Genomic DNA, 27642 nt, shown 5'->3' with positions numbered 1-27642 from the left:
ACAAATGCACGCGAGAGATCCACACACACAAAGCAATCCACAAATGCACGCGAGAGATCCACACACACAAAGCAATCCACAAATGCACGCGAGAGATCCACACACACAAAGCAATCCACAAATGCACGCGAGAGATCCACATGCGCGCACCGATCCACAAATGCACGCGAGATCCACACACACAAAGCAATCCACAAATGTACGCGAGAGATCCACACACACAAAGCAATCCACAAATGCACGCGAGAGATCCACATGCGCGCACCGATCCACAAATGCACGCGAGATATCCACACACACAAAGCAATCCACAAATGTACGCGAGAGATCCACACACACAAAGCAATCCACAAATGCATGCGAGAGATCCACATGCGCGCACCGATCCACAAATGCACCCGAGAGATCCACACACACAAAGCAATCCACAAATGCACGCGAGAGATCCACATGCGCGCACCGATCCACAAATGCACGCGAGAGATCCACACACACAAAGCAATCCACAAATGCACGCGAGAGATCCACACACACATTTAATTATGTGTAAATTACACACCTGTAATTTAATGCACAGTAAATCACGAGTCTTTTGCATTGGTGTTCTTCTTAGAATGCCCCTGAATATGCGCTTTTGTACCTGTGGAATGTTTTGAGACTGTCGTTCTGTGGCCTTGATTCACAAATGCACAGAAGCCTATCCGTATCTGTCCCAAAGATGCGATACAGTGTTCTTCCTCCAGAGGGCGCTTACCGGCCTTCGAACTGAATCTTCCAAAGGGCTAAATTCATTTTGTTTTCTGACTTGGTGAGACAACTGAAGTCTAAACATTTTTCACTAAATATCTTATACATAAATACAAATATAGAAAACAAACCTTTTTGTATTCTTCAACATGAGATCAGAAAATATATAGCCTATTAAAAAAAACATTCGGATAACAGGAAAGCTTTTAAGTCTTGATTTGATTTCTGTAACTGTTGGTCATTACTAGGCTCAATACTATCGCAAGTGCTGTGCCAAGTGTGAGACTGAACAGGGGCACGTGCAGAGGGGGGAGCTTTGGGTGCTCGAGCCCTAGCCCTTTTTCAAAATAAATCAAAAGTGCCCCTCTCAGACAAATATCAATGATAATATTTGTGGTCAATAAAACAAAATAAATTTGACTTATAATAACATGACAATGTGTACAATATTAACGAATGGCTCAAAAGTCGGAAAATGTCTGTTTATTTTTTCTTATCAGTCGGTCTAAGTGTTGCCATAGCGCGTTGCTATGGGTTGCATGCGATTTACTGGCTGATTTTCCACAGCTAAAACGCTTAACGTGGCTTAATGCACTAAGACTGTTAAAAACACACCAAACTCAGGAAATATCATATTAATTGAGTATACTATGCACAAAAAATCAGGTGAGCCCAGAATATGAACGCAACGCGTTTTATTACACGTTAAGCGTTTTTCTCCCATAGAAAACCATGTAAACGCTTACGTGGCTTAATGCACTAAGACAGTATTAATATGATATTTCCTGAGTTTGGTGTGTTTTTAACACTGTCTTAGTGCATTAAGCCACGTTAAGCATTTTCTTATAATGGTTTTCTATGGGAGAAAAATGCTTAACGTGTAATAAAACGCCTTGCGTTCATATTCTGGGCTATGATATTTCCTGAGTTTGGTGTGTTTTTAACAGTCTTGGTGCATTAAGCCACGTTAAGCGTTTTTCACGTTAAGCGCTTTAGCTGTGGAAAATCAGCCAGTAAATCACATGCAATTCGTTAATATTGTACACATTGTCATGTTATTATAAGTCAAATTTATTTTGTTTTATTGACCACAAATATTATCATTGATATTTGTCTGAGAGGGGCACTTTTGATTTATTTTGAAAAAGGGCTAGGGCTCGAGCACCCAAAGCTCCCCCCTCTGCACGTGCCCCTGTTCAGTCTCACACTTGGCACAGCACTTGCGATAGTATTGAGCCTAGTAATGACCAACAGTTACAGAAATCAAATCAAGACTTAAAAGCTTTCCTGTTATCCGAATGTTTTTTTTAATAGGCTATATATTTTCTGATCTCATGTTGAAGAATACAAAAAGGTTTGTTTTCTATATTTGTATTTATGTATAAGATATTTAGTGAAAAATGTTTAGACTTCAGTTGTCTCACCAAGTCAGAAAACAAAATGAATTTAGCCCTTTGGAAGATTCAGTTCGAAGGCCGGTAAGCGCCCTCTGGAGGAAGAACACTGTATCGCATCTTTGGGACAGATACGGATAGGCTTCTGTGCATTTGTGAATCAAGGCCACAGAACGACAGTCTCAAAACATTCCACAGGTACAAAAGCGCATATTCAGGGGCATTCTAAGAAGAACACCAATGCAAAAGACTCGTGATTTACTGTGCATTAAATTACAGGTGTGTAATTTACACATAATTAAATGTGTGTGTGGATCTCTTGCGTGCATTTGTGGATTGCTTTGTGTGTGTGGATCTCTCGCGTGCATTTGTGGATTGCTTTGTGTGTGTGGATCTCTCGCGTGCATTTGTGGATTGCTTTGTGTGTGTGGATCTCTCGCGTGCATTTGTGGATTGCTTTGTGTGTGTGGATCTCTCGCGTGCATTTGTGGATTGCTTTGTGTGTGTGGATCTCTCGCGTGCATTTGTGGATTGCTTTGTGTGTGTGGATCTCTCGCGTGCATTTGTGGATTGCTTTGTGTGTGTGGATCTCTCGCGTGCATTTGTGGATTGCTTTGTGTGTGTGGATCTCTCGCGTGCATTTGTGGATTGCTTTGTGTGTGTGGATCTCTCGCATGCATTTGTGGATTGCTTTGTGTGTGTGGATCTCTTGCGTGCATTTGTGGATTGCTTTGTGTGTGTGGATCTCTCGCGTGCATTTGTGGATTGCTTTGTGTGTGTGGATCTCTCGCGTGCATTTGTGAATTAGTGCGTGCGCATGTGGATCTCTTGCGTACATTTGTGGAAGGTTTTGATACTGTTTTCTCTCCATATTCATGTACACTCTTTTCAATGAGCAAATGCCTCTCATTTAAAGGAAAAGAAACACTACTGCTTTATAATGAACGGTTCTGGTTAAAGTTGTAGGCTTTAGCATCACATTAATAGTGGGGTGTAATTTATGCCTTCTTTCACATTGGTCTCCTGGGAATGAATGTCCTGAAAGTCAATGCTCAAGCACTACTGCAGGATCCAGGTAATGTAATCAACCCCAGGCATATGAATGACAAAAGGGATTGCTGATGTTAAAAAGATAAAACAATACAGAAGTCACAGCAACGAATAGTTTGAAAAGTTTTTTTTGTTGCATAAAGTGTCAGTCTTACACCGTTTTATCTGCCCTTTTTCTCACAGGAAAAGCTGATTCAACAAAATGTATAGAAACCTCCTAAAAAATCCTAATGGAGATGGTAAGTTTTATATTAGGATGAATTTGATTTATCAAATGTGGCAGTCAAGGCATTTATAATGTCTCAAAAGATTTATATTTCAAATAAATACTGTTCATTTGAACTTTCTGTTCAGAATCCTAAAAAAAAAAAGTATCACAGTTTCAAAAGAATATTAAGCAGCATTGTTTTCAACATTGATAACCTCAAACTTTTAGATTGATTTTAGGTAATAGTGCATAAGAAAAAAAACAACAACTAGTCACCATTTAATCACATTTAGCAGTACACAACAGCCTTGTAGTGTGAGAAATACATTTTTAAAAGTACAAACATCTCATGAAGTTCGTTAAAGGTGCATCAAGCGATTTCTGAGAAGCTCAAATCACTTGCAGCACCTTTAACTTGAAACCTCCCCTCCCTTCATTCTTCTTCTCCCAAAATGCACAAACAATGGAAGAGTCTGTATCTCTAGGCTAGTGTATCTCTTTATCATAGCTGAAATGAAGCAAAATATTTATTCGCCAAAAAATAAAACGGAAGATGCGTGCGAATGTCATAGAAGAACAATTTGTTCTCGAACAAAAGGAAGAACTTTGTAGAGCAAAGTAGAGTACACACAAATAAGAGTTGGTAACGTGTTAGCCCCCATCAGCACACCTGCAGGGTATTCCAGAAAGCCCGTCATGCGACATACCTGGGAAGTTTCCTCAGAGTAAGAGGATTAACCTCAAGTTTCCGGAATCTTTGGAATCTATGGAAGCATTTTTCTGGGTAAATAGCCATAGCTAAAGGATTTCGAATGAAAATATGCACTGAGAATGTAAATTGGCATTTTTAAAAAAGACGTACGTATGGCTTGCTTCTTATGCTGTGTTCCAATTCACCAACTTATATATTTGTGAAGAAAAAGTGTATACTTTTGAGTGTGTAGCAAAAGAGTACACAAGCTTTGGGACACACTATCACATCACATCCTACACACCTTCTGTCACCGTAAACTGGCCTGTCATAGTTCTCACAGTTAACATCCTCCACATTTCTTTTCTTTTAATTTCCAACCGCATCGAAGAGAAATGGAATAGCTCGTTGATCTGCAGCGGCGGGTCTTTTATACGGAGAGAGATGCATTTAAAAGTTAATCACCAAATGGATCTTTATAAAAGCTTACATTGTTATTAAAGGTATATGTGACGTTAAGTTAACCTTGATTTCTGGAATACCTCCAGCTCCAGACAAACAATGACACTCAAGACTGTCCTGTTACTCACATTACTACAACAGTATGGTTCTGAAACAGCAGAAACAACGAAAGCTTTTATAATATTAATGCGGATCCTAAAGCTCTCGCCTGATCATAACCCTTCATTTTCCAGTGACATTCTTCTGACCATTTCTCTTTTGTAATGTCTCTCAGCCATCTCTCTTTCTACAGGCTCTTATAATCTCCCTCTTGCTCACGCTATCTCCTCCGCTATTATGAGTGGACACGCCCCCTACTGCTGATTGGCTACATTGTGCTCGGCCCCATCCACTTCAACAGCGTTTCTCAGAAAGCACTTACTGCACCTTTAATTGACGTCATACTGCATGCATAACAAAATAAAATAAAACGCTGTACTGTAGTAGTTTCAGATGAAGGAGAACTCATTTGCTATCACATGACAGCTCAGATCATTACTTTAAATATGTGATATGTTGTCGCATGTATTTTCATCAGATGGTCTGAAATACTGGCAGTTGACAGAGAATGGAGGCGACCAGTGGCGGATCGAGGACATCCCGGGGAACTGCAGACACGCTTATGATAATGAATTAATCACAAAATACTTCTGCACCTCTTTTGCGTAAGAGAGAACGAATAGTATCTTAATAGACATGGGTGAAAAAAATAAGGGTGTTTTTCTTTAAAAGCACCAGGTGAAAGAAGGATCCATGTGTTTCACTCGCAATGTCCCTGCTTTTGTTTTTGGTGTGTGTTGTTCAATTGCACATCTGTGTGTGTCCATTTCTATCCGCTGTTCCAGGCCGTGTATAAAAAGACAAGTGATTAACTTGCTGGCAGAGGGTTACGACCCCAAATATTTAGATCTTAGACAGCCAGCTGTCAATGTGGAGGACTGGTAAGCCTTGATGTTATGGACATAATGGGAGGAATTTTGTTTTGTCACATTGTCCATTCAATCACTTCTTTTAAACGTGTTTAGGTACTCTGGCCGAACAGACTGTGGGTGCATTTATAAGATCGCTGTGGTCCTACTTGATAAAAACCAAAAGGTCCTCGCTGAGTTTAAGCCGGAAAAAGTGATCCTTAACCCTGACTGCGGAGACTGCTCTTGGAGAAAGGTATGAGTGTGGTCCTGTTTGGCATTACAAACCCACCTAAAAGCTTTAAAGAAATTAATATGAAAATATAAAACAAATGATATGCAAAACCACTAGTCATATCAATGACCTAAAATCTTCATGTGATATTTATACAGTGGTATATTTAGGTTCTACATCATACAAGTGTTTCTTTATTATAAAGCCTGCCGTATTAATTCAGTTCAACTCAAGTTTGTGCATGCAAACACACTGTTTTATCATTTCTGTCATAGGTGAGCCACACATTCACTGGCTACGGCCCGGGGCTGCGCTTCATCTCTTTTGAGCATGGCGGTCAGGACACCAAGTTTTGGAAGGGCTGGTATGGAGTGAGAGTTACTGGGAGCTCTGTCACCATAGACCTCTAAACACCAATCAGGCAAAAATATGAATCATTGGCTAAAAATATTTTCTCACAACTTCACAGCTTTTTATTTTTGCACATGCTGTAGTAAGTGTAATACTAAGGAATTAAGGTTAAACATGTAATGCTAGGCATTAAAAAAGCATCTGGCTATATTAGAAATCTTGTCTGCTCGACCACTAACTACCTCTGTGCTCCTGCAAGATACAAAACTAACTCTCTATATGCAATTATAATCTTATAATGTGGTATAAAATCCAAATAGGTCTAAAATCATGCTCATGCCACATTAAAAAAATTATAATAAAAAACAAGTGACAAAACATTATCTGTTCCTGACCTTTCTTCGTTAAATGTATGGTTTTGCATTGAAACATTTGTGTTATTATATCATGACTTGGAAACAGTGGCAACATCAAATAGCTTTTTTCCCCTTTCAGGTAGGTCCATTTAATTTGTCTTTTCTGTTGTTGTTTTTTATCACTGTTTACTTGCTTTCAGCAAGCCTGATATTATTTTAGGCTGGTATTAGTTTTTTTAATATTTTTTTTAATTGAATTTATAATGAAAAAGGTGATAAGAATTACGAAATCTCAATGGCATATAAAACTTATATCATAAAAACCTTATATAAAGCAAAAAAATAATTATATTGTGATAAATCGTTATCGTGAAAAAAAGAAATTAATCATATCGTGATATAAGATTTTGGTCATATCGGCCACCTAGGTTAAACATCTATTTAAAAAAAAAAAAATCATAAAAATAAAAAGTTTGATTTGCCACTGCCTTTTTATCTGCTTAACAGTGAATGTTCATCATTAACTGAGGGTGCCACAGTGTTAGTATCATCATTTATCCTCACTGCCTACTTAGCACCCAAAACTGACTATTCTACCCAATATTTGTTAGATACTTTCATTTTAAACAACATACAAGTGTCAACTGAGACTTGAGTGTCCCATGCACTTTATTCTAGCAGTTAGGATGCTCCCTTAGAAGGCAGCGACCTCTGTAGACAGCAGACAGCTCACTAGGTTTTGGAACATTTGGAGCTATTATCTGCCCTCATGCCTTTCCCTGCAAACAGAGTTTCCTCGATTTAGCCTCCATCCATTTGAAGGATCCATTAAAGGGAAGACCTGAAAGTGAAGTGTTTGTGGATGCACACACACTGCTGTTGTGAAGAATGGCACTTAGAGACAGGGTCTGAGATGAGAATGAGGAGACTGGAGTGGCCCTCTTACCCTGGGAGGGAGGGCTGAGGTTTTTTTGGAGGGAGATGTCTCTCAGCAGCCGTGACATAAGAGCCACCACCATTTCTGTGGATCAAACATGAGCATCAGCAGCAAAGCAGCTCATAAGGGGTTGCACCTCCAAAAAAAGAAAAGAAAGAAAAAGCACCCAGTGCTACACCACTGCCAAGGATAGGAACCTCTGGAGGTCGGATGTGTCAGATCGTAGAGCGATCTTGAGGAAATGCAAGGCCGCTTCACCCTGCAACACTGACAGCACTTTCTAGCAAACGTACAAGCACAGTAAGAGTATCATTTTTACCACAATCTCCTCAGTTACATGACTAAGACATGATAATACTCACCTCCTGTGGATACGGAATATAACCAGCATATGCCAGCACAAATGTGCAGAACTTGTTGAAATCTTCCACTGTCCGTTTCCGCTTAAATGTTGAACTGTATCCCTGCAATAAAAACGGAGTCAATAATGATAATCATTTAAGCATATACTTTTTTACTTTGTAAAAGGTTAATGCCATACCATTTCACACTTTTTAAAAGGATTAGCACCAGATTATTAACTAAATGTTGTTAACCAAAGATAATCAGCCAATCAGAAACGAAGCAATGCATGCCTCATTAAATATTCATGCACTTAGTTTGCGCAATCACAAGAGCACTATTACGCATCATATTAATCCGAATTTGAAAGTGTGAACCATGCATCAAAACGACTCAGGATTACATTTGTTGAAATGTGTCATTTCTTCATCACCAACATCATTTAATGTATTAAAACAACAAAAACGAATGCCTGCTTTCAAACAGGTAGTCCCACCCTGAACAAAGGCCATTAACCATTAGTTGAGTCACGGGTGTGTTTGGGCTGGTCGTGATGTTCAAACAAGCACAACAAAAAAAAAATGCACAATTCTGAAAGCCTTACAGAGTCAAAGTCTGAACACTTCTCAAGAGAATCAACATAGAAAGGCTTACTTGTATTTGTCTCTCTCTATGCGTCAGTCGGATTACAAAACTAAAAATCCTATTCACGGTCTCTACAGGGAAATTGATCTTTAACAATAACTTATAAATTAATAGCCTAGAAATCTAGACGCACCCTAGCGGCAGCAAACCTAATCTGCCACGAGTATCGCCAATGTCACGTGATTTCAGCAGTTTGACACGTTGAGCAACACGGAAGAGAAGACAATGCTGAATGAAGTCGTAGTTTTTGATATTTTTGGACCAAAACCAAATCTGTCAACTTTACCTTAAAGTCAGAATTTCAAATAATTTTTGCTTTAAATCAAAATATTTAATGTTAGTTTACATTGTAGCAGGTTGGTTTGGGTTATGGTTAATAACTTTTAAAGATTTTTTTCTTTTTAAATCCCTATGGAAAACTTCTGGAACCAAGACAGGTGAAAAAGTGAATGGGCACCGTTTCTAAAATTTTCTATATATTAAAAGGCAAGCACTTTTAACTCTAGTTAAAGCCACATTGTGTTATTTTTCGCAGCAAGAGCTCGATGACAGCTTGATTTCGCTGAGCTTTGATTATGTCACAGCTGCCGCAGCCGCTTCTTCCACTCATGCGTATGTGTGGTAACGCAGCGCTGTTTATCTTATTAGATACATTATTTGAGTGCTGAATGTTATGTTATGTTATGTTATAATGCTACTCTGTGTGTTTGCTCGATGGCTGCTATGACACACTTGGTCACACTGCAGTGAGCTAGATCGATATTAGGCATGGTAAAACATGGTACTCACGGTAAATCAAGAAAATGAGATTTCAACAATAAACCTAACTGTGTTCCATGAATGTATCCAAAGAGTTGCTCACCTGTCTAATAAAACACAAAATATAATAAAGTGTCTTTGGTGTTTCCATGATTTCCAGAAATCGAGGATAACACATGGCTGTCATTGATTGTCCTGGTTAAAATTGCTTATTTCTCCTGATTTAAACATTCTTGGAAAAATGTTGGATAATGCAAGTACACAAATCAACGAAATATAAAACATTGTTCTTGTTGCTCTTGGATATTTGAATTAAAAAAATCTTACATATTGTGCCTTTAATCTTACATATTGTGCCTTTAATCTTACATATTGTGCTAAGCTTTACTTTCCAAACCAGAGGTTGGGGAGTGAAGCAATGTACGCGCATGCGCATTCGCTCATTGGCTCTGTCAACTGAGTATGAGGTCTCTGCGGAACAAAAAAGGGGGCGTTTCTCAATTCTGGGCGTTTTTAAAGTAAAATGGGCGGTTTTCCACATCTTTAACTGATTGGCTAAAGTCGAATGGGCGATTCCCAGTACCTATTTTTCGTCATCAAGATGCCAAGCGCATGCGGAGAAGAGGAAATTGCTACCGAGAGATGAAGTGCTTATAGATGTAAGTAGATTTATTGTAAATTACCAATTCGTGTAGTGTTTTTAATCAATGTGTGTGTATTTTTAGCTTCGACTCTCAATCTATCGTGAAGCATTAGGCCACATTCGCTTCCTATTTGATGAATGCTTGTCAGGTTAAACGTGATACCATTGTAGATCATTCACATGCTAAACTTTTTCCTGTCAGGATAATTTTAATGAAAAATTAAATTGTAAATTAAGTGTAATCCAAATACCCTTACGAGAATGAACCATTGATTTTATTATAGCAAAGCCAAGTTTTTTTTTTTTTTTTTTTTTTTTTTTTTTTTTTTTTTGTGGCAAATTACGATTTGTATAACCACAGAAATACCATCGATAAACTATGGTTTTGTAGCAAAACCTTTGATAATTGGTGGAATAATTACGATAACCATGGTTTGTTTGTTTTATTCGTATAGTAAAACCATTTTTTATTTGTGTACGGTTAGTTTAAAGTTTAGCTTAAAGTATTAAAATACCTTATTTATAATACAGTGCAACGTATTTTAGGGCTAGGAATATGTTGCTTGTCAATAACCGAACCCTTCTAATCTCATGACAGATGGCTCAAGCTCTTTCAGGTAATATTGATAATGAAGTGGCATATGTGGACTCTACAGTGATCAAACAGAAAGACTTAAGAACTTTGACAGAACTTTGTGAGGTTAAAGGAAATGTAAGAAACACTAGCACAATAAACATAAATCAAAAATTATAAAGAAAAGTATCCCCTCCTCAGGTGTTGAATTTGTGTTCTGCAGCAGATTGCTCTTTTACAGGTTTAACTTCAAAGTCTAAAGAGCAGAAATAAATAATAATAATAATAATAATAGTAATAAACTTGTTGATCAAATACTAAAATTAATTTCTTTTGTTTTCAGAATGTGGATGTGGCAAGGGGGGCGTGGTTCAGCGAGGTCTGCAGCGGGAGAGAGGGCCGCGGGACGAGCGGTAAGTGAGTGGGTTGGACGCAGATTAATAACACCTGTCTCTTGTTCCAGTAATGAGCGCGGAGACGGGATAAAACACCAGCGGAACCGGAGACCAGGAAGAGAGAGAGTCGGACTGTTGGTGCGAGAACACAGAGACTGAGTTTACCCGGAAGCCGGAAGTGCCGCGAACCGGAAGTTATTGTTGCTTATGAGTTTGACTGAGAACACACGAAGAAGTGTGTTATTGACATTGAGAAAGAGAAAATAAAGATACGCATCAACAGTCCTGCCGACCCCTGTGTCCTCTTCCTTCCTTACTATATCGAACTTGTTACACTGGTGCCGAAACCCGGGAAGGAAGTAGGACCGCGCCGCTGCCACGACAACACCAACGCCCTCCGCCTCGCCGTTTGCGGACCTCATCACCTCCCTCGCGGCCCTCCATCAGGAACAACACCAGTCCATGCTGGACCTGCGGGCGGACCAGGAGCGCCGCTTCGAGGCCATCGTCCGCGGCCAGCAAGAGGACCGCGAGAGGTTCCGGAGCTGGATCGACCGGGAGGTTCGCACCAAAGCCGCCGGGCTCGCCAGCGCACCGGTCCACGTGCCCCTACACAAGATGGGGCCACAGGACGATCCCGATGGACATCGGGACAATGATCCGGATCCCGGACGTCCAGCGGACCACCCCCGATCAAGCAGGAGAGTACCAAATTCCTGTAAGTATCAAGGGGGGTACAAGGGGGCCTTGGTGGATTCAGGATGTAACCAAACCTCGATCCATCAAAGCCTGATGCAGCCTGGGGCATTGGATACAAGCCGCATGGTTAAGGTGCGGTGTGTGCACGGGGATGTGGTGGAATATCCGGTTGTCCCAGTCACGATACAGTTTAGGGGGAAAAAGCATAGTGTTGAGGTGGCGGTTAGTCCCCACCTCCGGCATCCGCTAATTCTGGGGACGAATTGGCCCGCCTTTTCGGCGTTATTGGGGTCGTTATGCGCGGATGCCGCTTGGGAAAACAAGGCTAGGAACGGGGCGGTGCGAGTGCAGGTTGGCGAGACTGATACGGGACCCTTGGGAACAGCTTCAGAGGAACCGAGCGGGGTTGAGAGACTGATTCTCTCGGACCGCGATGACTTCCCTCTGGAGCAGTCTCAAGATGAGACTCTAAAACATGCTTTTCAACAGGTCCGCACTATCGACGGTCAGTCCCTCCAACCCGCATTGCCCGTCACGTATCCTTATTTTGCCATAATTAAGGATAGGTTGTATCGAGTGACCCAAGACGCTCAGACAAAAGTGGATACAACCCAGTTGTTAGTACCAAAGAGCCGCCGGGAAATGCTTTTCCAGGCGGCTCACTCTAACCCGATGGCGGGCCACCTGGGACAGGCGGCCACGCTGAATCGTTTAATGACCCGATTTTTTTGGCCAGGCATTCATGACAATGTGCGCAGGTGGTGCGCGTCTTGTCCTGAATGTCAGTTGGTGAACCCACTGGCCGCCCCAAAAGCGCCATTGCGCCCCCTACCATTAATGCAGGTCCCCTTCGAGAGAATTGCGATGGACCTCATCGGGCCATTAGAGCGATCCGCACGCGGACATCGTTTTGCGCTAGTTATCGTGGACTACGCAACGCGATATCCGGAAGCAGTGGCTCTCCGCAACATCTCGGCGAAGAGTGTTGCGGACGCACTGTTTCGTTTAATCTCCCGGGTGGGGATTCCGAAAGAAATCCTCACTGATCAAGGCACGGCTTTTATGTCACGCACGTTAAGCGAATTATACGGATTATTGGGCATTAAATCCATTCGAACCAGCGTCTATCACCCACAAACAGACGGCTTGGTCGAACGATTTAATCGCACTCTTAAATCCATGATCCGTAAATTCGTACAGGAAGACGCCAAAAATTGGGATCGGTGGTTAGAACCCCTCTTATTTGCTGTGCGCGAGGTCCCGCAAGCCTCCACGGGGTTTTCCCCCTTCGAGCTTCTCTACGGTCGACAGCCACGGGGGGTGCTGGACGTCCTACGAGAAACTTGGGAGGAGGGGCCTTCGTTGGCCAAAAACGAAATTCAGTAAGTCATGGACTTGCGAACAAAACTCCACACATTGGGGCGGCTATCTAGGGAGAATTTGTTGCAAGCCCAGGACCGCCAGAGCCGGTCATATAACAGGGGTACTAAACTACGCAAATTCACACCGGGAGAGAAAGTGCTCGTTCTACTCCCAACGTCGAGCTCAAAATTAATGTCAAAGTGGCAGGGGCCGTTTGAGGTCGCACGGCAGATAGGAGAGCTCGATTATGAAGTGATACGATCCGATAGGAACGGGGCACGTCAAATATACCACCTCAATCTGCTAAAAAAATGGAATGAGGTGGAATCGGTGTTGTTGGCAACGGTGATTGGGGGAGAGGATGATCTCGGGCCAGAGGCGAGCATTAAAGCGCAATCAGTCGCGTTGGCCCCTGGGGGAGATCACCTCTCACCGTTACAACTCGCTGATTTATCGAAATTGCAGGCGGAATTCGCTGACGTGTTCTCGCCCCTACCGGGACGTACCGACTTGATTCAGCACCATATCGAGACCGAGCCGGGCGTGGTAGTTCGCAGCCGGCCGTATCGCTTGCCTGAACACAAGAAAAAAGTAGTTCAGGACGAATTAGGCGCAATGCTCCACATGGGAGTAATCGAGGAGTCCAACAGTGACTGGGCGAGCCCGATCGTTTTGGTCCCCAAGACAGACGGCTCGGTCAGGTTCTGTGTGGACTACCGCAAGGTGAACGCTGTGTCGAAATTCGACGCGTATCCAATGCCGCGGGTTGACGAGTTGCTTGATCGGTTAGGCACGGCTCGATTTTATTCGACACTGGACTTAACAAAGGGCTATTGGCAGATCCCCTTGTCTCCATTGTCCAAAGAAAAAACAGCTTTCACCACGCCGTTTGGATTACACCAATTTGTCACGCTTCCTTTCGGCTTGTTCGGGGCGCCCGCAACCTTCCAGCGACTCATGGATAGGATTTTGCGTCCCCATGCTGCATATGCTGCTGCGTACCTGGATGACATAGTGATTTATAGTCACGATTGGCAGCGGCATATGCAGCATGTGAGGGCGGTCCTGAGGTCGCTGAGGAGAGCGGGGCTCACGGCCAATCCGAAGAAGTGTGCGATTGGGCGGGTGGAAGTAAGGTATCTGGGCTTCCACTTGGGTCATGGGCAGGTGCGTCCCCAAATTGATAAGACTGCCGCAATTGCAACCTGTCCGAGGCCCAAGACCAAAAAGGAGGTAAGACAGTTCTTGGGGCTGGCGGGATATTTTAGACGGTTTATACCAAATTATTCGGACCTCACCAGCCCTTTGACTGATCTTACTAGAAAGGGGCTACCAGATACGGTCCAGTGGACGGAGCCGTGTCAACAGGCTTTTACCCAAGTGAAGGCTGCTCTATGTGGCGGGCCGCTCTTACACTCCCCTGACTTTTCTCTCCCTTTCTTGTTGCAGACTGACGCGTCGGACAGGGGGCTGGGCGCAGTCCTGGCCCAGGAGGTGGAGGGGGGAGAGCGGCCGGTGCTGTACATTAGCCGTAAGCTCTCCAAGAGGGAAGCTAAGTACAGCACCATAGAAAAGGAGTGTTTGGCCATCAGATGGGCCGTTCTCACTCTCCGCTATTACCTCCTGGGGCGGGAGTTCACCCTCTGTTCGGACCACGCTCCTCTCCAATGGCTCCACCGCATGAAGGATACCAACGCGCGGATCACCCGTTGGTATCTGGCTCTTCAGCCGTTTAAGTTCAAGGTGGTCCACAGGCGAGGGGGGGGGCTGCAGGCCGGACGGCTCCCCGGCCTGAGTCGGGCGGTGGGGGTATGTGGCAAGGGGGGCGTGGTTCAGCGAGGTCTGCAGCGGGAGAGAGGGCCGCGGGACGAGCGGTAAGTGAGTGGGTTGGACGCAGATTAATAACACCTGTCTCTTGTTCCAGTAATGAGCGCAGAGACAGGATAAAACACCAGCCGACCCAGAGACCAGGAAGAAAGAGAGTCGGACTGTTGGTGCGAGAACACAGAGACTGAGTTTACCCGGAAGCCGGAAGTGCCGCGAACCGGAAGTTATTGTTGCTTATGAGTTTGACTGAGAACACACGAAGAAGTGTGTTATTGACATTGAGAAAGAGAAAATAAAGATACGCATCAACAGTCCTGCCGACCCCTGTGTCCTCTTCCTTCCTTACTATATCGAACTTGTTACAGTGGACATCTATCCAGTTGACAGCCATGTCATCGTGACATGGTTGCCACCTTTTTGTCCACATCCCATGGATGGCTTAGCTGTATGTACGGCTTAAATTCTCAGAGGTGGGTTTGCCAACTGCATAAAAGAAAGTCTATAGGTTTAAAGATTTTTTGGTAAACTTGTGCTTTTCCAAACTATAGACTGACATGTCAAGAATTAGGAGATGGTGGTTTGTTCTTTTGCTGGGGATGTACCCACAAACATTATACATTTTCCCCTGGTATAAGTTTGTGAAAATTGATACAAGGATGTCAAAATGTCAACAATTGGTGTTATTATTAATTCCTTACCTGCATCAATCAGTCCTGATATACTGTATTATTAATGTATTTTCATGTCAATTAATTTAGGTCACTTAAGCAAAGGAAAAGAATGCGAATCAGTGCCGACAATTGTTGGTATTGGTATTGTTTCCTTTGTCCGAGGAGCTCTATTACTGATAATAAATGTTGCTTTTAAATTGCTGATCTTCTGTATTGTCTCTTCCCTGTAGTTGCAACCAGTAACACACCCCAGAACAAACAACAGGCATGTATTTGCCATTTTACTCAACCTTCAAAGTGCAAGAGAATTATTATCACAACAAGCTTTTTTCTCATCTACAGCTTTCCCTGCTAGTTCTTCGAGCACTCTTGCTGGAGGTTGTTCAGGATGGTGATGATGCAGTCCGCACCCTAGCCCACACATGCAGGTGCTTCAACAGCTCACTTTCGGTGGTTGGACAGTAGGTTTTATTAGTGTTTTTTTTTATTTTGTGCTTCCATCTTTCATGATGTCATTGTTGGGTACATGACGGTATAATGATGGTACAGTAAATAAACATGATTGTATAATATTTGTCAATACATTGTTGCATTTTTGCCTGCGAATGTGGTTGTCTTTTTTTTATATACACACTTATCAGGTGTGGTGAACTGGAGCTTCAGAGCCCTGTACAGAATTCCCTAAGCAATATCCAGATGCCTCCAGTGTGATGCTCTGTACGAGGATCATGGAGCGGGCTACAGAAGAAGAGGACAAAGAGGCGTGCTACAGGGGTTTTATCCTCAGATGACTTTGAGGGATATTGTGGTAGTGATTGCTTTTATGAGGCTCGTGGAACGTGTAATATTTAAAATTAGATCCTCTTTTTAATGTCTGTTTTTATTACTCTTTTTTTGGAGAATATAGCACTTTAAATAATTAGTATTTTTTTTGTTATAGTGTTGTGGCCATGTAATTAATAAAGTGATGTTAATGTTTAAAGTTTTCTGAGTTGTCATCTTTTTAGTTTAACATGTTATATTTATGCATTTTAGAGAGTCACTTAAATATTCAGAATCAGAAAGAGCTTTATTACTAAGTGTGTTTACACACACAAGGAATTTGGTGATGGGCTTCCAGTACAGGAGTACAGTACAAACAAAGTGAAGATATACATAGGATTACACAATAAAAAAAAACATGGTATTACACAGTAATATTCAAAATAAAACAAAAACTAATTGGAGCTATGGTTCTTGTGAATGTGCAATTGTACACATTAGTGCAAGCTCATTCTGTAAAAGTACAAAAAGATGCAATGTGCTTCTGTATTTGTCATGTTGATATATAACAAAAACTAATACACTTACAATAATAAAGTTAATTAAAAATAAGTAATGCACCCATTTCAAATGGGATCCTTAATTGATCTGCGAAAGGTAATGGAAATGAATGATGTTGATCTGTTAGTGAAGTTATGATACATGAATAGCTTTAAAAAGGTTTACACAAGATTGTCACATATTTGCCTAATATAAATAAAATACTGTGTGCATGTGCCATATTTTTATATGTTCTGTGCCATTTACATATTTTGAAGTGCAACAGCTGTATTGTAGGCTACTGGAGATTATGGCATGAATGCAAAAGAGTTTATGAGATACTGATGATCTTTTGATCATGTTTGTAATTTTGAATGATATTGTTTGTAGCCTTGTCTGTGCTAATCGGTGCTTATCCTTAGTCACATCAATTCTGAAATGTAGTTCTCATCACTGACTTTAATCAGTTACTGATGTGAGGTTGGACTGGGCTAGAATCACCTATCACAGATTTTCTTAAGGCTAAAAATTCGTTAATAAAAACGTACAAAATGATTGTGTAGGTCTACAAATAGGCTGAATCCGAAATCACCCCCTATACCCTTAAATAGGGCAATATTTGAATGAACAGCACCGACCCCGATAATGAGTGTATAGCACTGATACAGCCTACACTCAACGGCTGTCCGAATTCGCTCACTAGTTTTCATTCACTACTTCAAGTAAACTGTAAGTAGGGAATGGTGAATGCGATTTCGGATTCAGCCATATGCAAGAAATAAAAAAATACGATGTATGGGATTTCAGGGCTTCCATACTTTTTTGATTGGATGGACAAAAAAACACCCATCCCGGTCTGAAAACGCCCACAAATGGAGACACGCCCCTTTTTGTTCCGCAGAGACCTATACTTGTGTCAACTGTGCAAAAATTCGACATATTTGACACCTGAGTAAACGACACATCCCCGTCATTCAATTACACGATCAAACCCCAATGAATTTGCTTGATATATTAAAACGCCGTCTGCATCGACAAAAATAATCATTTCGTAATTTAATGAATATTACCGAGTGACTAAAAGGCTTGTTAGCAACTCCATGTACAGGCAAAGAGAGAATGAAAACGAGTGTTACAAAATAAATCTCGTATGAAAGCTGTGAGAACAATGAGGACAAGCAGAAACAAAACTATATCTCCTTTAATTTAATCAAACTAAACCGCATCGATGGGTTAGCCAGCTATGGCTAATGAGATAGCCTAAAACAATGACACTTCCTCTGAAAAATATAATATCAAAATATATCCATGCCGAAATGATGGAATGACACAACAGCAACAACATCCAAAATAATATTAATAATAATAAAAAACATATCTGGGTAAGAAATTAGAAAATCAAATTATTTTACCTGTGTATCAAAGGGACAAGTCGTCGAGCTGTTGTCCATTTCTAGTGTAAAAAAAAACGGCTTTAGGTTATGGTCACATTTTCGGCCACATCCGACTCACATCCTGACAGATATATCGTCAAAATAACATACAAAATACAAATACATCGAATAACACTTTCCTGTTTTGATGCATAACGTACTATCAGTTATGATAATAACATATGCCGCATATCAACATCTGACTGGACCAAACTGTTATTAAAAAACCTTGGTATAACTGTTCAGTTTAATCGATCACTAAATAGATGAATCGTGTCAGATTAGTGAACAAGTTTTTTTAAAGGGATTTATGATATTATATAACGTTAATGCAGAGAGTCACGTCACGTAAATTAACGTTACCTCTCCACACCTAAAAGCCCTGCAAAAGCATTCCTCTGACAACTTTATACATTCACCTTCACATCTCAAATTAAAGGTATGTTATGGTTATATGGGTTATTTATTTTATTAATCTTTTTGATGGGCAGTCCTCGAGCTCAGTTAACTTAGCCTGCTAGCACTACCTGATCTAACGTTAAGTTTAATAGCACTATATAATTCATAACACATTAATTATGACCAATACCCAATATTACACATCTAAATCTTCAACTAGCTCGAACTGTAATGTCTTTAAACAAAAGTTGATCCACTTTTTTTCTTCCCCTGCTGGAACTTGCTAATTGGCTAGCCGTCATGCTAACATTCTTGTGACTGGTGTTTGGGGTGTTTTATTCACGTTTACCTGGTGCTGAAACACAGACAGTGGACCACACGACGGAAAAGAGGCAGATAATTATCCTGGATCGAAAAACAGACGATGACAGTGGCAGGAGAGATAGAAAACAGTGATGATATATGTCCGAATGTGATGAAGATGTGATGGGTGAAACCCAGACAGACCGATCTGCTCATCTGCCAAAATAAAAGCCCCCCGTTGATTCATATGAATCACACATCTATTGGTCAGTTTACTGGCCAGAAGTATAATATTCACTTACAAATGCGAATATTATACACTAAGCAGTTGGTATTAGAATTAAATTAGATAAAAACTCGAACCAAGTGTGATTTATTTCAAAAAACAAAAAAACAAAAACGAGTTTGTTACTGCAAAAAATCTGACTTGTTGGACTACATCAAAAATTTTATTTATTTTACACTTTTACTCTGTCCGACTAGGTTTTGATATTTTTAAAGAGAAACATACTGCAATAAATATTAACAGAAAAATGTAAAAGTAAAAAAAAAAAATTATTAATTGCATAAAATTGCAGTCTAAAACACAATACACATAATTACAGTCTACAAATTAAAACTTATACTTAAAAATCCTATAGCAAAAATAATTAATAAATAATTTCATATCCTTTTATATAAAATTATATTAAGTCATGTTTCAGATATGGTTATATTCCAAAAAAGTAAAATAATACTAAATAGATTCGATCTGAATTATCACTAAATGAAGAAAGTGTCATGCCATGAAAGTGTCAATGTCACACCTTGATTATGTCATGCCACCAGATGACAGCATGATTTAGACTTCTTTTTAATGCCACATTGGGAGCTATACATTAATAAACCCTTTAAACAAGAACCAAAATCAAGGGTAGGTTCCAACTTTCCAAACTTTGTTTCCTTTTTACAGCAGAATGATCAGCTCCTTCCTTCAGCTGACCAATTCACTCAAAAATGTTAGCATTACTGCATTACATTATTTCACATGGGGTCATTTAAAAAAAATTATAGTGCAGGTGCATCTGACTCAGTTAACTAATCTCAAATGAAGTAATTTCATTTAATAATGAATTAACTAATATCCTGTAATAATTAACTTAATTCTGTATTTGTTAGTAATACTTGCAAATAGGAACCTTTCTTCCATTACACAAAAATATTTTTGCAAAACGTACTGAGTTGTTTTTTTCATAAGATTTGAAATCAAATTTGCCATGATTTAACATATAAGACAATTTTGTACCATTAAAACATCTTGGAAGTCTCATAGCTTAAAATGTCCTCCTCATTACAAACAAAGAATTTATTTAATCAAGCTCCAATAATGTCTCGTTTTTTGATAGTGCAGGATCTGTGCAAATCACACTGACAAAACATTTGCATATGACTGCCTTCAGAACAAGACATGACGAAGGGTGCGTCTCAATCAGCTCCCTAGTTCAGTAGTTAGGGCGCTGATCAGGGAGTCATCCCGTTGACTTATAGCCTGGATGCCAGCCGAACTTAGCCCCGCCCACAACATTTTTAGGTCAGAAGGTTCGGTCTGACCTCGATCCATAGAGGAGTAATTATCCCAGAACAGAAACTGTTCGGACCAATGAAATCATCAGGGCGGGCTTTAGACGATGACGGACAGATGATCAACAGTAACGTAATCATGCACGTCATCAAAAGGGCTTGGATTATATTTGTTCAAATCTTAAACAGAAAGCTTGTTTGTATATGCATTCACCTTCACCGGAAAAAAATGGCGTTTGGGGGGTAAAATGTGTGTGTTATTTTGGCAAGGTTGCCTGCTAAAATTCGCACTCATGGGTCTATATATCACATAATAGTCGCTTCAACCCGCGGACATAGAAAACAACCCGCAGAAAAAAAAAACGCGGACTTGGCAACACAGTGAAGTTGAGCTCTGTTAACATTTGACAATGCGTCGCTTCGTTGCTCTGATTGGTTGTAGGTCTATCCAATTCAGGTCTTTCCTGGTTCGGTTGAAACACGCCCCATAATAACAGCCCAATGGAGCATCAGACTCATAATCTGACTAGAATTGAGTATGACCATGTCAGGCTAGTTGACTTATGTCCTGATCGGTGCCCTGACTACTGAACGCAAAGAGTTTCAAATCATCTCACCAAAGGCCCTGTCCACTGGTATTCAATCACTTAATGGGATAGTTCACCAAAAAAATGGAAATTTGTGAACTGTGAAATTAGTTTTTAATTTGTGAAATTAGTGCTGGGCAACAAACTAAAGATCCTCTTCTCTTTGAAAACTCTTTTTTTACTTCTAATTTGTGACCGGTGTTGATTTAAATCAAATGCATACAGATGTCTGTTTGCAGCTAGTTATTTTAGTTTATAAAGTTTTATATATGGATTTTTTTTTTTACACAACTGTTTCAGACAGAGAAGTGTGACTGGTCACTCTAGAAAACTTGTCTCCATTGCTCTAGAGACCAGTGGTGGCGTGCTTTACACCACTGCATCCCACACTTTGCATTGCACTTGGTATTTGTAATATATATTATATATACAATCACTATTATAGTGTTATAGAGTATGGATCCTATGAACTTGAACTTTCTATGCCTACTAATAGATTCCTTCTGCTGTTTCATCTTTAGTTCAAGTATGACTTTTTGAATATATTTTTGGACAAAAAGTCTTTGAACTTTACATTTAAATTCACACGTATAGGCTTTCTGATGTTTTACCAGAAGGTCAAATATCATTATTTTTTTCTTAAAATTCTGCCCCTGGATTCCATGAACTTGAACTTCTATACATATAAATGGATTCATTCTGATGCAGTGGTTCAAGAATGACCTTTTGAACTTATTTGTGGCCAAATAGTCTTTGAACTTGAACCTATACAGACTTTCTGTTGCTTCATCAGTAAATCAAGGATGACATTTTTTGACAAAAAAAAAAATTCTGACCCTGGATCATATTAACTGGAACTTTCTATGCATAATAGATTCCTTCTGCAACTAATAAAGGATTATTAGGAACACATGTTCAATTTCTCATTAATGGAGTTATCTAATCAACCAATCACATGGCAGTTGCTTCAATGCATTTAGGGGTGTGGTCCTGGTCAGGTGAATGTCAGAATGGGAAAGAAAGGTGATTTAAGCAATTGTGAGCGTGGCATGGTTGTTGGTGCCAGACGGGCCGATCTGAGTATTTCACAATCTGCTCAGTTACTGGGATTTTCACGCACAACCATTTCTAGGGTTTACAAAGAATGGTGTGAAAAGGGAAAAACATCCAGTATACAGCAGTCCTGTGGGCGAAAATACCTTGTTGATGCTAGAGGTCAGATGAGAATATGTTGACTGATTCAAGCTGATAGAAGAGCAACTTTGACTGAAATAACCACTCGTTACAACCGAGGTATGCAGCAAAGCATTTGTGAAGCCACAACACGCACAACCTTGAGGCGGATGGGCTACAACAGCAGAAGACCCCACCGGGTACCACTCATCTCCACTACAAATAAGACAAACAGGCTACAGATTGCACAAGCTCACCAAAATTGGACAGTTGAAGACTGGAAAAATGTTGCCTGGTCTGATGAGTTTCGATTTCTGTTGAGACATTCAGATGGTAGACTCAGAATCTGACGTAAACAGAATGAGAATATGGATCCATCATGCCTTGTTACCACTGTCCAGTTTGGTGGTGGTGGTGTAATGGTGTGGGGGATGTTTTCTCGGCACACTTTAGGCCCCTTAGTGCCAATAGGGCATTGTTTAAATGCCACGGCATTGTTTCTGACCATGTCCATTCATTTATGACCACCATGTACCCATCCTCTGAGGGCTACTTCCAGCAGGATAATGCACCATATCACAAAACTCGAATCATTTCAAATCAGTTTCTTGAACATGACAATGAGTTCACTGTACTAAAATGGCCCCCACAGTCACCAGATCTCAACCCAATAGAGCATCTTTGGGATGTGGTGGAACGGGAGCTTTGAGTTTGAGTTTATTGAAATAAAAAATTTGAGTTGATGCAATGAAGGAATTTCTTTTAAATAAATAGAAACTCAAAATAGTATTGTATCTAAACCACATAAATTTGATAAATCATGAAAATAGCACTATTTGGCATGTTTCACTGCGTCATCAAAAATAAAACACACAATTACCCAATATGCTTACAAAATCTTTAAATAATATTTTAATAAAGGTTGTTGAATCTCAAAAAAATGTTCATTGTATTAACTCAAAATTTTTATTTCAATGAACTCAAAATTTTAAGGCAACCAGGTAACTTTTTTTCTAAATAATTGTTTACAGTGTATGGTGTTCCTAATATTCCTTTAGGTGAGTGTATTTGGCCATGAAAACCAATTCCACGCACTCTCCAAGGTCTGTAGCTATTGATTCTGCAGAAAGTCACCGACTTTTGCACAGTGTGACCCTCAGCATGAACCCGCTCTGTGATTTTACATGGCCTAACACTTCATGGCTGAGGTGCTGTTGTTCCCAATTGCTTCCAATTTATTCACTAACAGTTGACTGTGGAATATTTAGTAGTAGTGAGGAAATGTCATTAATGGACTTATTGCACAGGTGGCAACCTATCACGGTACCACGCTTGAGTTAACTGAGCTCCTGAGAGCGACCCATTCTTTCACAAACGTTTGTAGAAGCGTCTGCACGCCTAGTGCTTGACTTTATACACCTGTGGCCATGGAAGTGATTGGAACACCTGAATTCATTGATTTGGAGGGGTGTCCCAATACTTTTGGCAATATTGTGTGTGTGTGTGTGTGTGTGTGTGTGTGTGTGTGTGTGTAAAAATGTATTAACATTATAAGTGAACCTTAAAGAACATTAAAATAATTATAAATAAAGAAAATGCCATGACCTCTTTAACACTTTTGACATGGATTTTAGTGTCATAAAAGCAGGGATAGCCTACAGGAAGTGAACGCTTTATATTTTCATGGCTGGAGCTAAACTCTGCAGGACAGTAGCACTCCAGGACCGACTTTGCCCATCCCTGGTATATAGAAAAAAAAGAGGCTTTGACAAGGCTTTTTCCTCAGTAGATTGAATGACATTTGTGCTAATGTACACTGTGCTGAGCTGTGCAGAAGTGTCGGGGGTGGATACAGCTGCGGCTGCAGGACGGCCCATGTGCCTGATTCTACCAACCAGAGAGCTCTGCAGAGGCATCAGATTACAGGAAGCTCCAACCCACCAAACACACACACACACACAGACAGAACTGGGCTCAGCTGACTGTACGCACTCTCACTGTAAGTACAATTTATATGACTCATCGCTTTTTTTATATGTTGCTGTGATACATTTACTTTATCAATGAGCAGAGACTCCTTCCTAATGCTAAAGTTTACAGCAAGAGCTAAGCTAGAGCTCATGTACACTCTTTTCAATGAGCAAATGCCTCTCATTTAAAGGAAAAGAAACACTACTGCTTTATAATGAACGGTTCTGGTTAAAGTTGTAGGCTTTAGCATCACATTAATAGTGGGGTGTAATTTATGCCTTCTTTCACATTGGTCTCCTGGGAATGAATGTCCTGAAAGTCAATGCTCAAGCACTACTGCAGGATCCGGGAAATGTAATCGACCCCAGGCATATGATTGACAAAAGGGATTGCTGATGTTAAAAAGATAAAACAATACAGAAGTCACAGCAACGAATAGTTTGAAAAGGTTTTTTTTGTTGCATAAAGTGTCAGTCTTACACTGTTTTATCTGCCCTTTTTCTCGCAGGAAAAGCGGATTCAACAAAATGTATAGAAACCTCCTAAAAAATCCTAATGGAGATGGTAAGTTTTATATTAGGATGAATTTGATTTATCAAATGTGACAGTCAAGGCATTTATAATGTCTCAAAAGATTTATATTTCAAATAAATACTGTTCATTTGAACTTTCTGTTCAGAATCCTAAAAAAAAAAAAAGTATCACAGTTTCAAAAGAATATTAAGCAGCATTGTTTTCAACATTGATAACCTCAAACTTTTAGATTGATTTTAGGTAATAGTGCATAAGAAAAAAACAACAACTAGTCACCATTTTAATCACATTTAGCAGTACACAACAGCCTTGTAGTGTGAGAAATACATTTTTAAAAGTACAAACATCCCATGAAGTTCGTTAAAGGTGCATCAAGCGATTTCTGAGAAGCTCAAATCGCTTGCAGCACCTTTAACTTGAAACCTACCCTCCCTTCATTCTTCTTCTCCCAAAATGCACAAACAATGGAAGAGTGTGTATCTCTAGGCTAGTGTATCTCTTTATCATAGCTGAAATGAAGCAAAATAATTATTCGCCAAAAAATAAAACGGAAGATGCGTGCGAATGTCATAGAAGAACAATTTGTTCTCGAACAAAAGGAAGAACTTTGTGCAGCAAAGTAGAGTACACACAAATAAGAGTTGGTAACATGTTAGCCCCCATCAGCACACCTGCAGGGTATTCCAGAAAGCCCGTCATGCGACATACCTGGGAAGTTTCCTCAGAGTAAGAGGATTAACCTCAAGTTTCCGGAATCTTTGGAATCTATGGAAGCATTTTTCTGGGTAAATAGCCATAGCTAAAGGATTTCGAATGAAAATATGCACTGAGAATGTAAATTGGCATTTTTAAAAAAGACGTACGTATGGCGTGCTTCTTATGCTGTGTTCCAATTCACCAACTTATATATTTGTGAAGAAAAAGTGCATACTTTTGAGTGTGTAGCAAAAGAGTACACAAGCTTTGGGACACACTATCACATCGCATCCTGCACGCCTTCTGTCACCGTAAACTGGCCTGTCATAGTTCTCACAGTTAACATCCTCCACATTTCTTTTCATTTAATTTCCAACCGCATCGAAGAGAAATGGAATAGCTCGTTGATCTGCAGCGACGGGTCTTTTATACGGAGAGAGATGCATTTAAAAGCTAATCACCAAATGGATCTTTATAAAAGCTTACATTGTTATTAAAGGTATATGTGACGTTAAGTTAACCTTGATTTCTGGAATACCTCCAGCTCCAGACAAACAATGACGCTCAAGACTGTCCTGTTACTCACATTACTACAACAGTATGGTTCTGAAACAGCAGAAACAACGAAAGCTTTTATAATATTAATGCGGATCCTAAAGCTCTCGCCTGATCATAACCCTTCATTTTCCAGTGACATTCTTCTGACCATTTCTCTTTTGTAATGTCTCTCAGCCATCTCTCTTTCTACAGGCTTTCTTATAATCTCCCTCTTGCTCACGCTATCTCCTCCGCTATTATGAGTAGACACGCCCCCTACTGCTGACTGCTGACATTGTGCTCGGCCCCAACTACTTCAACAGCGTTTCTCAGAAAGCACTTACTGCACCTTTAATTGACGTCATACTGCATGCATAACAAAATAAAATAAAACGCTGTACTGTAGTAGTTTCAGATGAAGGAGAACTCATTTGCTATCACATGCCAGCTCAGATCATTTAGCCACCTAAATATGTGATATGTTGTTGCATGTATTTTCACCAGATGGTCTGAATTACTGGGAGTTGACAGAGAATGGAGGCGACCAGTGGAAGATCGAGGACATCCCGGGGGACTGCGGATACACTTATGATAATGAATTAATCACAAAATACTTCTGCACCTCTTTTGAGTAAGAGAGAGCGAATAGTATCTTAATAGACATGGGTGAAAAAAACAAGGGTGTTTTTCTTTAAATGCACCAGGTGAAAGAAGGATCCATGTGTTTCACACTGTCCCTGCTTTTGTTTTTGGTGTGTGTTGTTCAATTGCGCATCTGTGTGTGTCCATTTCTATCCGCTGTTCCAGGCCGTGTTTAAAAAGACAAGTGATTGACCTGCTGGCAGAGGGTTACGACCCCGAAAATTTAGATATTGCACAGCCAGCTGTCAATGTGGAGGACTGGTAAGCCTTGATGTTATGGACATAATGGCAGGAATTTTGTTTTGTCACATTGTCCATTCAATCACTTCTTTTAAACGTGTTTAGGTACTCTGGCCGAACAGACTGTGGGTGCATTTATAAGATCGCTGTGGTCCTACTTGATGAAAACCAAGAGGTCCTCGCTGAGTTTAAGCCGGAAGAAGTGATCCTTGACCCTGACTGCGGAGACTGCTCTTGGAGAAAGGTATGAGTGTGGTCCTGTTTGGCATTACAAACCCACCTAAAAGCTTTAAAGAAATTAATATGAAAATATAAAACAAATGATATGCAAAACCACTAGTCATATCAATGACCTAAAATCTTCATGTGATATTTATTTTATACAGTGGTATATTTAGGTTCTACATCATACAAGTGTTTCTTTATTATAAAGCCTGCTGTATTAATTCAGTTCAACTCAAGTTTGTGCATGCAAACACACTGTTTTATCATTTCTGTCATAGGTGAGCCACACATTCACTGACTACGGCCCGGGGCTGCGCTTCATCTCTTTTGAGCATGGCGGTCAGGACACCAAGTTTTGGAAGGGCTGGTTTGGAGTGAGAGTTACTGGGAGCTCTGTCACCATAGACCTCTAAACACCAATCAGGCAAAAATATGAATCATTGGCTAAAAATATTTTCTCACAACTTCACAGCTTTTTATTTTTGCACATGCTGTAGTAAGTGTAATACTAAGGAATTAAGGTTAAACATGTAATGCTAGGCATTAAAAAAGCATCTGGCTATATTAGAAATTAGAAATCAATCATATATTAGAAAGTAATTTATTTTTATTTTTTAACTGTCTGCTCGACCACTAACTACCTCTGTGCTTCTGCAAGATACACAACTAACTCTCTATATGCAATTATAATCTTATAATGTGGTATAAAATCAAAATAGGTCTAAAATCATGCACATGCCACATT

At 40.2% G+C, this 27642-nt stretch overlaps 2 protein-coding genes across 3 annotated transcripts; one reads left to right on the top strand and one right to left on the bottom strand.

Moving 5' to 3' along the window:
- The first annotated feature begins 3378 nt into the window (after positions 1-3378).
- Positions 3379-27642, top strand: LOC137058143 (F-box only protein 2-like). Of its 2 annotated transcripts, XM_067431332.1 has the most exons (6): positions 23973-24051; positions 24532-24587; positions 26295-26421; positions 26598-26693; positions 26778-26916; positions 27176-27642. In XM_067431332.1, the coding sequence occupies exons 2-6, from the start codon at positions 24551-24553 to the stop codon at positions 27308-27310; spliced, it is 534 nt and encodes a 177-aa protein (XP_067287433.1). In that variant the 5' UTR covers positions 23973-24051; positions 24532-24550; the 3' UTR covers positions 27311-27642. The 2 variants fall into 2 exon arrangements, with proteins under 2 accessions (XP_067287434.1, XP_067287433.1); XM_067431333.1 differs by lacking the exons at positions 23973-24051; positions 24532-24587 and adding an exon at positions 3379-3430.
- Positions 7484-18956, bottom strand: LOC137058455 (PHD finger protein 13-like). Its single transcript, XM_067431730.1, has 4 exons — positions 18779-18956; positions 18010-18050; positions 7741-7842; positions 7484-7658 (listed from the first exon to the last, which is right to left on the bottom strand). Exons 2-4 carry the CDS (start codon positions 18046-18048, stop codon positions 7551-7553), a joined length of 249 nt encoding a protein of 82 aa, XP_067287831.1. The 5' UTR covers positions 18049-18050; positions 18779-18956; the 3' UTR covers positions 7484-7550.

The sequence above is a fragment of the Pseudorasbora parva genome, chromosome 22, assembly GCF_024679245.1.
Source record: "Pseudorasbora parva isolate DD20220531a chromosome 22, ASM2467924v1, whole genome shotgun sequence".
NCBI classification, from domain to species: domain Eukaryota; kingdom Metazoa; phylum Chordata; class Actinopteri; order Cypriniformes; family Gobionidae; genus Pseudorasbora; species Pseudorasbora parva.
This window is presented reverse-complemented; position numbering and strand designations above follow the sequence as displayed.